General features: G+C 39.9%; 1 protein-coding gene across 2 annotated transcripts in view; it reads left to right on the plus strand.

The window, feature by feature from the left end:
• Nucleotides 1–15757, plus strand: part of znrf1 (zinc and ring finger 1) — a 66032-nt gene that overhangs the window by 32857 nt on the left and 17418 nt on the right. Inside the window, exons 2-3 of one of the 2 annotated variants that reach the window (XM_051073617.1) lie at nt 11056–11151; nt 12396–12526. In XM_051073617.1, coding sequence (XP_050929574.1) covers nt 11056–11151; nt 12396–12472 — 173 coding nt within the window. In that variant the 3' untranslated portion in view covers nt 12473–12526. Of the gene's footprint in view, nt 1–11055; nt 11152–12395; nt 12527–15757 lie in introns of those variants that run through there. The other variant, XM_051073616.1, reaches the window with a different exon arrangement.

A 15757-nucleotide genomic window follows, 5' to 3' on the forward strand; every position in this document is an offset into this window, starting at 1 on the left:
TCTCCACCTGAGCAAGCACTCAAAAAAAAAATGTGAGTGGTGATCTGATGAGGAAAAATGTGGCCTATATCTGAAGGTGTAGTGTGTAGCTATGATACAAGAAGACTGTACTACTTTGACTATTATTACTAAGTTCGAAAATATTTAGTTTGAGACTAAATAGGAGTCAGGGTTCCACAATACCCTGCTTTAATGTATGCAAATAGGAATTTAATGTTCTTTCAGGAATAAAAATGTCAAATAATATTTTACTTGCTTTCTGTGATTTGATATGAATGGAAGTGATGGTGTTAAATCAGCATATGATATTGTCTCATATTGATCACTAGCTCCTGAATCGAATCGAATTGAAATCGTATCATAGCAGACAGACAGATCAATGGACATCGAATCGTTGTCCATTGAGTCAATATAATATTGTATTGTATTTATTGTATATTGTATTGTATGTGATACGATGAAATGATGAAACTGATAACATTTTATATCCAAGGTCAAAGGTCATCAGTCCTCTGTAAAAAACAGTCTCTTGTAAAGATAGCATGTTTCTCACAGGAAATTTTTTTTAATCAAAATCTTCATCACAGACTTGACTGGTTGGCAGAGGCAAACAACTGCAAGGTAATTCTAGTCTTTTGATGACAGATTTGTTCCTCCTAGGCATGACTGATATCAGCCCTGTACAAATCTGTGAAGAGATTTTTCACAGATGATTTAGCCAGTCTTTGCTTAAGGGTTTTGTTGCTCTGCCTTGAAATATTCCTTGTACTCTATTGGATTCAAGTCAGGAGAGGTACTTGGCATGGCCTTAGTTTTCACTTTTTTCTTCTTTAAAAACTCTTGTTGGACAATCCCTCTCCTTCCAAGCTTGTTGAGACTGGGAACCATCCTTTAATTCAGTATTTGAGTACACAAACTTCCATTCATTGTGCCTTCCAAATGTCATTTCCCCTACAACGTTTGCACTCATTCAGCCCCATATCAACACACTCCCACCTTCATGTTTCACAGTTAGCAATGGTTTTCCTCTTGGATGCTGTCTGTAGGGGTTGACTTCAGTGCAACACAATGCATTGAAACTTTGTGTCAAGACAGAAGCACATACAGATCTCTTTTTCAATGCAAGTCAGCATACGTTGTGAATTGTGCATGGTATCATTTTTTGTTTGTCATGTTCACAGGTCATTTTATAACCTATTTGCAATTACCCTTAACTGGAAGTTATGCTTTTGTTGCATTGAGGTTGTTCTTTTATTTTCAATGTTTAATTATACACAAGCTCAAATACTCTACACTTCAACTTCAAAAATATTTCTTCTTCAAAATAATACAATTATTATAAGATGACTCAGTTTTGAATCATGTAGAATTTATGATATTGCATGTGAATGTACGCAGTTTTGTTGTTCATCTGGGCTGACCCAGCTATTCATAAATCCATCACTAAGATCCTACACGAAATTCTCACTACGTTCTTAGTAACTACTATCTAGTAGTTTTAGTTTGTAGCATCAGAAGCTGTAACATAATTTACATATTTAATAGTTAACTTCCAATTCTTTGTAACTGTAGGCATTACTTTCTTTTATTCATGTGCACACATGGATAAATATGTGTGTTTCAGATTTATTAGTATTCAAACATTTTAGAATAAGAGGGATGCTAATGTAGACAATTCTGAGTTACAGCAATACTTATTAGCTTAATAGTTTGTAATTTGAGATATGTTGTCCTATTTTGTGAAGTGTAATTTAACATTTTTGCAGTTGACATTATTATAAAACTGAATTTTATCAAATGTCAGGTATAATGACATAACTAATATCAGATATCTTAGTTTTGTCAGTTGCTTCAGTTAGCTATGCAACAGTCACTTGATGTAAATCTTTGGTAGCAACTAATCTGTTAGTAAGAGCTAGTTTGTGTGATGCAACCCATGCGACCTGATCCATACATCTGCACCCAGTGAACACTTTTGTTTTAACAAGGCTAAGGTCATGTCTACTTAGGCTTTCCTGACACGTTTTGAGTTGTCCGTCTCACATGCATGTAACAGAACTGATGTACTTCTGTTTCAGTCTGTCAAGCTGTCTACACAAGCCATATAATGGCTCATGCTTTTGTGTTGCGTTTGTATTATCTGGCTTATTTTGATGTTAGTTGGGCCCACATATGCCTGGTTGTGACTGAGTGTTTGTTGGGATACGTGAAGCAGTTATACAGGGTGTTACTGTACCTGAACATGCTTAAATTGCCCAGTGTCTAGTACAATAATGGCATATATCACACTATGGGGAAAAGTAATGGTTTCAAATGTTTTGATTTTATTACATTTCTTTCACAAGGAGTTTATGAAATTTTAATGTTTTCTCTTTTATTTTCCACTGTATGCCTTTTCAGATCTTCTTAATACAGGTTACAGTGCCTCCACTCTTTTCTACACAGCTGTAATGCTACTTTGGACATAGTTTCATAGTTTAATTTGTCAACTTTGGCTGTAGGGTAAACACATACCATTGTGTAGACAATGAGCTTAATCAGTTTAAGGCATTTAAAAAATAATAATCCTGGATTCTGCAGAACCCAGAAATATCTGTGGGATTAGTTCATTGTCCCGTAAACCTGTAATCTGTTTTTATCTCTCTGCTGTCATCACAGCATATACAGCCTCTCCCCCTCACCACCCCACAATCAACAGTTGCAGGGTCTCATCTATGGTTCCTTAGGACAAGTTTCTGTATGACTGCAATTTATAGAATTTACCCCTGTAAAGTAAATCCACTCGGGGGCAATGCCAAGGTTCTTGATTTATTAAAATAAAACATCTTTACTTTGTTCACCTGTCTTTCCTAACTGAAGTATGTTGTAGATTAAGAATTACGACAATGAAAAAACAAAATAGGGTGGCACAGGGGTTAGCAGTATTGCCTTGCAACAAGGTCCTCAGTTTCGACCTCAGTCATAATTGCAAACCATTTCATTGCTGGTTGATGTAAAATGCATCACTGCATCTTATGGCATTCCCACACTGCCAGATTTAAACTAATGTACTACAATATACAAAGAGATTTACCTGGTGCTGATTGGCTTAATCATCATTGAACTCATTTGGCAAGGGCTTAAATGTAATGGACGTTCAAAAAAATACTGCACTCCAGCTTTAATATATCATCTAGTCTTATGATTTATTTTTGTCCCTATCTAACCTTATGTGCTCCTCGAATAGGAAATGTCCTTAAGGATTTGTGGTGCTTGGCTGAGCTGAAGGCAAACGTACACACACACATACACTCATACAGTGCATACACACACACCTCCCTGACTGCACAGTGAGAGTCCTGCTGGACCATGTATCATAAACCTTCATTTCCCCTCAATTGCATGAACTGTCTGACCTTCCTTCTGCACGTCTTTTTCACTCGTTTCCTTCATCACTCTCTCTCTCTGCTCGTCCCTATGGAGCATCTGAAAATAGCAACCAAGGGAAAAGTGGGTCAGCTGCCATGTGGAGGGGAGGGGGTTCACTTTAGAGTGCTTGAATTGTGAAGTCTGTATAACATGTAAGTTTGTAGCATTTCACAAATAACAGACATGGCATTATAGTTTATTGTTTAGTCTACAAAATGTCAAAAAAATTTTTTAAAAAACCCCAAGGAAATGTCAGATTACTTAGCATTTTAAAACTCAAGATATTCCATTTATATTTATATAACAGCAACCCCTGATGACATCATCATCTCCTGGTGATAAAACCAGGTGATTCATTTACCTGAACTGCACAGAGGATGGATTATCCTGGATGGCAAAAATCTTTCCATAGCCAAACCAGAATAAAATCAGGTGGTCCTAAATTTTGGCCCTGCAGACTTCTTCAGCACCACAGACAACACTCCAGAGCTTGAAATTCCCATGCAAGAAATTTCAGTGTTATCTTTAATGCTGGTTTAAAATTTTATAATACAAATTAACTCACACTAGCACTAGCTTCTTCCTTCCACCTCAGATCACCTGCAAAATTTAAGTCATTCCTGTATGTTGAGGACTTGGAGACCATAGTTCATGCTTTTATTTCCTCTCACCTCAACTATTGTAATTGCCTTTATGTAGACAGTGACAGAACACACTGATACTAAGAAGAGGGACCATATCTCCGCTGACCTGGCCTATCTAAGGAACTGATTTGAATTTAATTTTCTTTTTAAAACTCTGCGTTGACTAGCTCCACTACTGGATATACTCAGATCTGAACTCAGATTTATTTTTTCTCTGGGCAGTGCTGCTGTGATTTTGCAGTTTTACCCAGGTATTTGATTATCTTATGAATTAACTTGTATCTTCTTGTGTCTGTGTTTTTTGATTGCGATCATCCATCAATCAGATAATCTCATGATAAGCACTGTGGTCAGCATTTGCTGTTTTTAAATGTGCTCTATGAATAATTAACTTGGCAAGTCAATTTATTTAGAGGCAGGGATCCCCACAGAGTTCCAAGATAAATTAGTCACAAAAGGATTAAAAATACAGGAGAAAAAAATCAATAGAACAAACAAACAAAAGAAACATTCATGTTACACAAACTAATGCTGACTTGTGTCTAATTTCTGCTTTAGCATTGTGAAATACTGGATACTTTTCTGTCTCTAGGAATCTGAAATTTCTTCAGATTGAACAATTTGAGATTAATTCCAGTCAAATAAATGTTGTGTTGCATTATGGGAACTGCAGGATCCATCCACACAGTCTGCCACAACCTTATTGAAGTGTGATACTAAATCACTGCAGTATCACAGTAGTAAGTTCAATCACATTTATTTATATAAGCTTTTAAAGGAAAAAGATCAGAAGCTGCTTTCACACATGAACTGCAAACGTGAAATGTTAAGGAAAGGAGCTTCAGTGCTTCCTATTTTAACTCCTTCAGCATAGGATACACTGGACAGATCACCAGTCCATCACAGGGCTGACATATAGAGACAACAAGCATTCATGCACACATTCACACCTACGGCCAATTTAGAGTCACCACTGAGTTTAACTAACCTGCATGTCTTTGGCACAGAAGGAACATGCAAACTAACTGGGGTTGAACATGGAACCTTCTTGCTAGCTACAGTGGTTAGCGACAGTGCTAACTGCACCACTGTGCTGCTACCAATTGTGAGATGCACAAATAAATATAATTTATGTTTCATCATTTCAACATATCAGTCCTGTTTGATTTGTTTTTGTTCTTATTTTCAACTATATCTATTATTTTTGTTACTTCCTGTGAGTAATTGATGGTTAAATGTTCCCTGTGTATAAACTGAAAACATCCTTTCTTTAGGAGTTGTGATAGGAAACCTTACTTGAATTGTAGCCTACAGCAGTGAGTTTGTCACTGTACTTATCTTCTATCTAAAAGATGGTTTTTAAAAAGTGAAAGTGCAGTCAGATTCTCTAATTACCACAGTTCTATTTTCTAAAGTCCTGATCAATTCTCCTCCACATCTTTTCTTGACCTCGTGATGTTATCCAATGAGATCAAGGAAAGGTACACCACCAGACTGAAAGAACTACAAAGAGTCCAACGAAAAGTCCCAGAAACATCCCTATAGAAAAAAAGTGAAAGATCAAATGCTCCTAAAAGAGAAAGGAAAACCTGGGTCATATACTGTCCATGATCTTCTGTCCATTCACAGCGCTGCTGAAATCAATACGAGACTGTGGCTTTGTTACCTCCCATATACTCTCAATTAAAACCAAAAAGGTATAATAAAAGACTCTTTTGTTTGTAATGTCATCAGTGGATCAAGGTTTAAAACCAGAACTAAATCTGGTAAACTCAACGCAACGCAACTGGACACAAAACCCACCACTCTAAATCCTACTAAAGCACATCACAATCAGAGTGATCCTATACATCTGTTAAAAGTGAAGTACTGCTGCTCTTTTGGTTGGAGCTCTCCGTAATCACTGAACAGTCGTGTCTGTTTTCAGAATCAGAATCAGACGTTATTGCCAAGTAAGTTTGCACATACAAGGAATTTGTCTTGGTATATTGGTGCAGTCTAAAGGACAGTTATAGTAAAAGAAAAGAGCGAAGAGCAAGAACTATATTTACAAGGAACATAAATATACATAATTAAAAAGATGTACGTTAATGTAACATGTAGGGAAAAGGGAGTGTCCTGAAGAGTTTGTGACCAGGATTGGAGGGATCGGCCATGATCTTTCCTGCCCGCCTCAGGGTCCTGGAGGTGTACAAGTCCTGGAGAGAAGGTAACAGCCGATCACCTTCTCAGTAGACTGGATGACATGCTGCAGTCTGCTTCTGTCCCTGGCAGAAGCAGCAGTGTACCAGATGGTGATGGAGGAGGTGAGGATGGACTCAATGATGGAGGTGTAGAAGTGCACCATCATTGTCCTTGGCAGGTTGAACTTCTTCAGCTGCCGCAGGAAGTACATCCTCTGCTGGGCCTTCTTGATCAGGGAGCTGATGTTTAGCTCCCACTTGAGGTCCTGGGTGATGATGGTCCCCAGGAAACGGAAGGACTCCGTAGTTCTGACTGGGGAGTCACACAGGATGGTGGGGGAGGGTGAAGCTGTGTTCTTCCTGAAGTCTACAACTACCTCCACTGTCTTCACAGCGTTGAGCTCCAGGTTGTTTTCACTGCACCACGTAACCAGCAGGTCAATCTCCCTCCTGTAGGCAGACTCATCCCCCCCAGAGATGAGCCCAACGAGGGTGGTGTCAGGAGGTGCAGCTGTTGGTGTACAGGGAGAAGGGTAGAGGGGAGAGAACACAGCCTTGAGGGGAGCCGGTGCTGATGGTCCAAGAGTTGGAGATGTGTTTTCCCAGCCTCACATGCTGCCTCCTGTCTGACAGGAAGTCTGTGATCCACCTGCAGATGGAGTCAGGCACACTGGGAGAGCTTGTCCTGGGGCAGAGCTGGAATCATGGTGTTAAAGGCGGAGCTTCAGTCCACAAACAGGATCCTGGCGTAGGTTCCTGGGGAGTCCAGGTGCTGCAGGATGAAGTGGAAGGCCATGTTGACTGCATCGTCTACAGACCTGTTGGCTCTGTAGGCAAACTGCAGGGGATCCAAGACTGGGTCTGTGATGGATTTGAGGTGGGACAGCACAAGGCGCTCAAATGACTTCCTTACCACAGAGGTCAGGGCGACGGGTCTGTAGTCATTAAGTCCTGTGATCCTTGATTTTTTGGGGACAGGGATGATGGTGGAGGCCTTGAAGCAGACTGGTACATGGCATGTCTCCAGTGAGGTGTTAAAGAGGTCTGTGAATACTGGAGACAGCTAATTCAAGATTCAAGATTCAAGAAACTTTATTTATCCCGAGGGAAACTGCTGTGCACCAGTTGCAATACAGAGGTGGAAAGCAAAACAGTGTGAAGACAGAGTAGGAATAAGCTATTATAAGGAATATATGTAGAAATAAAGCTAATAAAATAAAGGCTAACATAAAATAAATAAACAAGTAGCTAAATGCAACAAATGCCACAAAGATTACAGTAACGTAGGTATATACAATATACAACAATACGAACTGTAATTTAGTAGCATAGTTGGAATGAAATAAGTACAAGAACAAGAAGTAAAGTGATAAAGTGAAATGGCATATAAAGTGGTAAGTGGCATTATGGCCTCAGGACACAGTGTCTCCACTGTCCCTCTTGCGACCAGAGGTAGATGAATTAAACAGTCTGATGGCCACAGGATGGGGGCAGATTTCCTCCTACGGAAATCCACCACCAGCTCCTTTGTCTTGGTGGTGTTGAGATGCAGATGGTTAGTTCCACACCACTCAATCAAGGAGTCCACAACGCCCCTGTACTCCTCCTCATTCCCCTCACTGATGCAGCCAACAATTGCAGAGTCGTCCGTAAACTTCTGCAGGTGGCAGGAATCAGAGTGGAACTGAAAGTCTGAGGTGTACAGGTGAACAGAAAGGGGGAAAGAACAGTTCCCTGTGGAGCACCAGTGCTGCTGACCACAGTGTCGGACACACCGTCCTGCAGTCTGATGTACTGTGGTCGACTCGTCAAATAGTCCATAATCCAGGAAACCAGGGGAGGGTCCACCTGCATTGCCTTCAGCTTGCTCCCCAGCAGGGCAGGCCAGATGGTGTTGAAAGCACTGGAGAAGTCAAAGAACATGATCCTCACGGTGCTACCCGGTCTGTCCAGGTGGGTGCCTGCATGGTGGAGCAGGAAGATGATGGCATCCTCCACTCCTAGTTTCGGCTGGTAAGCAAACTGAAGAGGGTCCAGTGATGAGCTGACCAGGGGCCGAAGAAGTGACAAGACCAGCCTCTCCAGGGACTTCATCAGGTGGCACAGTGCTTCAGGGTGGATGGAGAGACAGAGTCTGGCCCAGCTGCCTTGTGTGGGTTCTGTCTCTTAAAGAGTCTTAAAGAGTCTGTTGACGTCTCTCTCCAGGATGGAGAGAGTCGTCCTTGTGGTGGGGGAGGAGGGGACCTCTAAGGTGTGCAGCTTTGGAGAGGTCCTGATCCCTGCTGTGCTGGGGGAGGATGAGAGACTGGTGTGGTGGGGCTGGGAGATGGTGTCACAGGGGATGGTGTCAGGACTGTCGCACTGTCTTTCAAAGCAGCAGCAGAACTCATTCAGGCTGTTGGCCAGGCATGAGTCGTTTGTGGAGTGGGGGACTTTGGGCTTGCAGTTAGTGATCTGCCTGAGCCCTCTCCAGACAGAAGCAGAGTCACCTGCTGAGAACTGGTGTTGTGGTGTGAAAGAAGCCAAATGCCTGTACTCTGAGAAACTTCTCAGAGTACAGGCATTACATCCCAGTCTGTGCAGTCCAAGCACGTCTGGAGATCTTCCACAGCCCCACTGGTCCACTTCTTTGATGTCCTCACAACAGGTTTAGAGAGTTTTAATTTCTGCCTGTATGCAGGAATCAGGTGGACCATGACGTGGTCAGAGTAGCCCAGTGCAGCACAGGAGACGGCGTGATAAGCGTTGCTTACAGTGATCCAGAATGTTCTCCTCTCTGGTCGGGCATTTAATAAACTGTCTGTATTTGGGGAGTTTCGTGGGTGAGGCTGCCTTTGTTAAAGTCGCTAAGGACAATAACTAGCGCAGTGCACAGTCTGGTATCACTCCACACAGCCAAGTTTCAGTGAAGCACAAAATGGAAGATGAAGAAAAGTCTCTGTTTTCATCCAGTTCATCCACTTTGCTGCTGAGTGACCGCATGTTGGAGAGAAATATTCCAGGTAACGGTGTGCGATGTCCGCATTGGTGGAGCTGCACAAGCGTACCGGAGCGTTTCCCTCTCCTCCGGCGGTTCACTGTGTGTGCAAAGGTGAAGGCACCTTTGACCAAAATGTCCAGTAATTCCACAGATGTAGTGATGAAAGTGGGTATTAAATCCACAGGGGTAGTGGCCCTGATGTCCATGAGCTCCTCTCTAGTGAAAGAGCAACTGGTACTTCCAGTGCTGCTCAAAATTTTCAAAACTTGGCTGTGTGCACACTCGGCTCATGTGGCCTAGTGGTTCATTTAATTATCTGTTATGTGTTAAACTAATAAAGTTAGGCCTAGTGGGTTCCATCCAAACAGTAAAGGAGGGACCTGTGTGCTTGTGTCAAGCTAACCCTCACTGATATCAGAACGCAAACTTGTTTCTTCTGTTTGTCTTTTTTAAAGCTTGTCTCTGTGTCTTAAAAAAGCTTTGGGATAAATGCTAAATTTTAATTTTAGACAGTTTAAACTTTTGCAGATGTGTCAACACAGATATGACAACTTTGTGTCTATTAGCATTCACTTGCATCTTTGCTCAAACTTACAAACATGCCCTTTCTAAAATTTGCCTCTGCTTTAAAATCTAGCTAAAGATAATATCAATCAATATAATATCCCTCTGCTGTGGCTCAACAAGGAAACACTGTCCATAGAAACCCACTGAGGGAATTTGCATTTGAAAGTCAAATGATTAACCACTTGAAAATTCAAACCTAACATTTTAACCATGGATGTGCTTAGAATAAATTCAGCCATCAGTTTGATAGGATAGTTACACTATAACTAAAACTGTATATACAGTAAACAAACATGTAAAATGCACTGTAATGCAAACACACAAACCCACAAGCACCACACTGAGGGGCAGTTATTTCCATTCAGGAGTAGTTCCTTGTCACTACTGTGTTGTGAATGTTTCTTTTACTGATGAACAATATTCTTAACTTACAGTTTTTAATTGCTACTTTTTGATTTGACCCACTATTTATTATTTATTTATTTTTAAACTATTTAATTTATTTATTTATATATTAGTGTATGAAATATGTATGGATGAATGTGGGAAAATGTGTTTTTAACTTGTGGTACCTTACAAGAGCAGCCCTCTAAATTTTGTTGTATGGTTTTTAATAATACAATCACAATAAAGGCATTCTAGAAGTTCTTCTAGAAGTTAACATTATATTAACTGTATACATCTCAAATCCTTTTGCAGACCTTTAGCAAAATGGAACTCTTTACTGCTGCTTCACTTAAAGTTAGCTTGTATGACATACAGCAACTACAGTTCTTACCGGTTCAATAGCTTTCTCAGAATACTGTGGAAATGAGAAGGGATGTAAAATCTGTTAAGGCCAGGGTGGATCTGTTTTTAAAGTCAATGAAGGATGCAATAATTCAGCATTTGAAATGAATATATCACTGTGTTAGAGACTGTGCTTTAAAGGTATGACACCGCATCCACACCCAGTTTGTCATGGTTTGTCATTAGAAGAAAAACAGCAACATTTTAGAAGAGTGCAGATGGGTATTATACCATCAAAGCTCTTAGACATCGCCAAAGAAGATAAATGTGTACCAACATTTTATTCCACCTTCTCTTTTATGGAAAGACATCTAAAACTTCTTAGGAATATCCTTCCTAATGATGTTATAACCGGTCAGTAGGGTTAAAGCTGCAAATAAAATACACAAACAAAGATCATGATGATGTTTCTACTTGTTTATTTCAGAGGTATGTGTATATTTTAAGAATGTTTTACTAATGTGTTCTCTGCTGTTCTTCCTAGGATTCAAGTGTCCTGTCTGCTCCAAGTCTGTGGCATCCAATGAAATGGAAGTCCACTTCATAATGTGTCTAAGTAAGCCTCGCCTCTCCTATAATGGTAAGGAACCATCATCTCCTTCTGCAGTTACCTTTTCTTTGTGTGACAGGAGGCTAGATCTGGTATTTGGAGGGAAAATCCGGGCTCACTGGTGTGCTATAAATAATGAATTGATTTTGGCTTTGGCCCTGGTCGTATTTATTGGCCTTCCCAATATTGTGCCAGGACTCCTGTTTCTGCTGCTGTGCTGGTAAATATTCATGACAAGATGGGAGGCTCCACAGACTGACGTGTGTTGTAGAGCCAGTCCTTCCAAGACATGATAAATATGAATGAGGGAAATCATAAAAATTCATAGAATGAGTTCACACAACCTGACATATTCAGTCATCCATTCTGAAAATAGAAACATAGCTGAGCCCGCTAAGATCCCTAATGGCAATCAACACTTGTTATAACATGTAACATCTTTTGTTTCATAAGATGTTACTGGTTCCATCTGAGGCCATTATGTCTGTGTTTTGTTTTTTTAGCATTTGGTGTCATTCCACTGGAGGAGCAAACTACAGGTCTAACACTATCCAACAGTGCAGTTTAAAGTACAGTATTTGACTCAAATAGTGACAGAAGTAGCATTAACTACCATATTCCTCAGGTGTTTCTACCCTTAATCTGTTTAATAAGATTAAAATGAACTCAGGCGCATTTCCCTTTTGGTTTGGCTCATTTAAGATGATATGATAATTGTCAGTTTAATTTTGGTGCAGTAGTACCAAGAATGTCTGAAAAGGTGGTCTTAATGCAAACATGACTAATAATATTCATAATCAGTTGTTACTACTACATGACCTCCTGTCAATCACCACTGTTTCATTTTCCTCAGTTGGTCCATGCAATGATACTCAAGTTCAATTAAATTCAACCATGTATGATTTTTTCCTTTGTCCCTTGTCTAAAAACTACAATATTGAAAGGAGTATAAACATCTTTTGCTTCAGTAAAAGTAGGAATACAACAGTATATAAAACCTCACTTATTAGCAATGCATTCTTATGTACTTTTGCTTAAGAAAAGTACAGTCTGGTTCTGCTCAAAGGTCTGCCTCTTGGAGGAAGTTTTTCTTTGCCACTGTCATCTAGTGCTGCTCATGGTGGGAATTATTGGGTCTCTCTTTGTCAATACCATAATTTAAGGAGTACGGTCTAGACCTGCTCTATAGGAAAAGTGCCTCTAGATAAGTTCTGTTGTGATTTGGTGCTATAAAGATAAAAACTGACTCGACTTGATGTGTTCCATTCCTCCAGTAGAGTTCCAGAGACTTGAGGAATCAATGTCAACGTGCAATGAAGCTGTTCCACGTTGTTGCCCAACATGTTACTGACACTTAGGTCAGTTTTTCCTTTAAATTTGTCACTCTGCATAATAATATTAAATAAATAAATACATTCAAAAGTTACTTTACTTAGATTCTTTCATTTAGTGTGTTGTCATACATGTAAACCATCAGTAACCTTAAAGATCAGTGCTCAGCTTGGCCTCACTGGGTCTCCGTGTGATGTAAAAAAGTGTAATACAGTATGGGGTTTGTGGATGCCAGGCAAGCTAGCTAGTTAGAGCTGCTAGATATGCTAATAAAAAAAAAATCACAGTAATAATCATATTGCGATTATTTTGACAATATTGTGACTGCAATATGAGTCATGAATTTCAGACGTGAAAGTGATGATGATGTGATTTATAGGCTGGGGTATCTCTGTAACATCACAGTGCTTCATTTATAATAGCATGTTGTGACACATTTTATCTTTATTAAATAATTTCTTCTCCTGTGATTTGGATATTGCACTTGGCCTCACTGCAGTTTCAATGATACAGCTACTGTCTTTATCCTTTACATCCTTAAGGAAGTTTTACCCTCTGTGGGAGTTTGGAAAAATCACCATGATTTTTGTTTATGTTCCAGGGCCAAATAATAAGGAATCTGCTGAAAACACAAGTGACAGCTTTAATGATATGCTTTCCTGATCAGCAGGCAAACCAGTGTTTGTTTTGGGGGATTTTAACACATGTAACCACCTTCCCACTCTGCAGCGATATGTAATCGCGCCCACTCTCTCCACTTGCATTCTGGACCGTCTCAACAACATTATGGACACGTACAAGGCAGTTACCTGGCCCCCCATTGGGCAATCAGGTCATTTTGTTATCCATCTCCTCCCAACATACAGAAAAACAGACAGAAAAGCATGGTAAACTGCTTTTGAAAACAGTATACCAGTGATCTGACAATGGAAAGGACAAGCTTAAGCGCTGTTTGATATCATGGATTAACATATGTTTTTTGATGCATTCTCTGATCCACATGAACTGACAGATACCATCACATGCTATATTAAGTTTTGTGAGGACATGGTTATCACAGGTGTTAAGCAATAACAATGGCCATGGTTCTCAAAAGATCTTAAAGTGTGTTTGAATGAGAAAAGGGTTGCATTTCTGAAAGGTGACACTGACTTAGTAAAGGAGAAAGAGAAGGAGTATAGATGTAGTGTATTTTCTGTAGAAACAATGCACAGCAAGCATGGGAGGGGCTCCATACAATGATGGGCAGAGAAAGGAAAAAGCAAAGTGTGAATATGGCAGATTAGTGAATTTGTTGACAACCTAGCCACGTGAGTCAGACCCAACAAAGCCCCTGGGCCTGATGGCTTAAGAGGAAGGGTACTTAGCTCTCACCGTCTTACAGGGGTTGTCACTGTGTTGTTTCAGACTCTGTTTGATGGCTGTATCCTTCCAAACTCATGGGAAAATTCCACAGGATGACCTGTGCCTAAAGTCTCAGAAGCAATATTTTTTTGACCTGGAGCACTTACCTCACTTACCTCACATACACTTGCTGTGTATGGAGAGTGTAGACAGTATCCATCACAAGTCCTCTGTCAAAGATCAACTTGACCCCCTCTAATTTGCCTCTAAACATGAACATGAATGGTGGTCCCATCCACTGGATTAGAAAGTCTTGATGGATGGGGTCTACTCAGATTCATTTGTTAGATTAACACAAGGGTACCACAAGGGTGCATCCTGTCTGTTCACAGCAGTAGTGTCGAGCTGTTCAAATATGCTGATGATATGGCTCTTGTTAATCTTCTGAAAGATAATGCCATTCATGAGGAGGCTTATTTCAGCCAGGTCACTGCACTGCAGAACTGGTGTCTGGCAAGTAAACTGGAAATGAATGTCTGGCCAAAAAAAAAAAAAAAAAAGAACTTATGATACAAACCAAACCAAGGGGAACCACTAACATATTCCTTGTCTACTCAACAACCAGAAAATTTTAGGTGCTTGGGTGCAATCACTGATCAGACTCTAACTCTAATGAGAATTCAGAGAGCATTTTTAAGCGAGCTAAGCAGGGTGTACTTTTGATTAGGAAGCTGTGGAGCTTGGTGTTAGTCAGTACATAATTGAAATGGCAAACAGGAGCCTGGTTTAAAGTAACTTATAATTTAACATAACAGATTGGTATGGCAATTTGACTATAAAGAGCTCCAAAATTCATATATGCCATTGAGCTGATGTATGAAATCTTTATAGTATTTTAAGATTTATGCCTGAATCCAACTAGAGTCTAATCCATTGACCCACATTTATTACCTTGTCCAAACTGAGAAATTGAAGGAGAGAGTTTCAAGCCCTTTTGGGCAAATTTGTGATTTTTGGCAACAAATATAAGTATGTAAATAGGTTATTTACGTAATTATCTGTACTTAACAAACTCATCCTCTCAGTAGCCAAAAAAGCTAAGCTCTGCTATTTTTTTTTATAGCTTTTTACACATTTTTATGGCTGTGTAGTCCTATATATCTGCAAACAAACAACAAGATAATAACACTTCTGTCCAGTAGGACTTGACTGTGGGCAGTGCCACAGCATATGAATCAAAGTACCTATTTGTCCACTGCCATTCTAGCAGAGATCAGAGGAGCTTGGGTCCATTGTTTTAAACCTGGGGGAGTGATACAGGCTCAGATTTTCACTCGTATAATGTTGCAATTTGGAAATTACTGAAGTCACTCCATATTCTTTCACTCTCTGCAGAGGTGAATGAAACCTCTAAGTCTTGATTCCCACTTGGGACTGACTCTGAATGTTGAGGTTAGAGAAGGAGTGAATCAATGATCTATACAGACCTTACACAGTACCTCTATCTGAGGCTACCTGAAATGTTTATCTGTGTCATAAGTATATTCAAAGTATTCATCAGAAAATTTGGAGAAAATTGATCTTCTTTGGGCACACTGCAAGAAAGAATTAGTGTTCAATTTGTATTTTACTCTAAGCTCATGGAATTTGTGAAATGCCTGCGATGTTGCACTGCTGCCAAACATATTGTGACAGGGGATTTCCCACAGCTTTGAAGGACAGGATGCTAAAGTCGTTCTTGTGATGCCAAAGTTTTCTGAACATTTTTTGTAATATCACATTAGAACTTAATACTGTTATTACCATTCTCTAGCACTGTGGGTGGGGCAGGATGATATCACAGTGAGGATAATTAAATTAATAAGGTGAAATAAATAAACTGATATCTTTCAAAGGTACAGTCACACCAGAATGACGATTGTAGTAGTCCCTGTAACATATGTCTGAAATAGAACATTCT

The sequence above is a fragment of the Lates calcarifer genome, linkage group LG10, assembly GCF_001640805.2.
Source record: "Lates calcarifer isolate ASB-BC8 linkage group LG10, TLL_Latcal_v3, whole genome shotgun sequence".
Lineage (NCBI taxonomy): Eukaryota > Metazoa > Chordata > Actinopteri > Centropomidae > Lates > Lates calcarifer.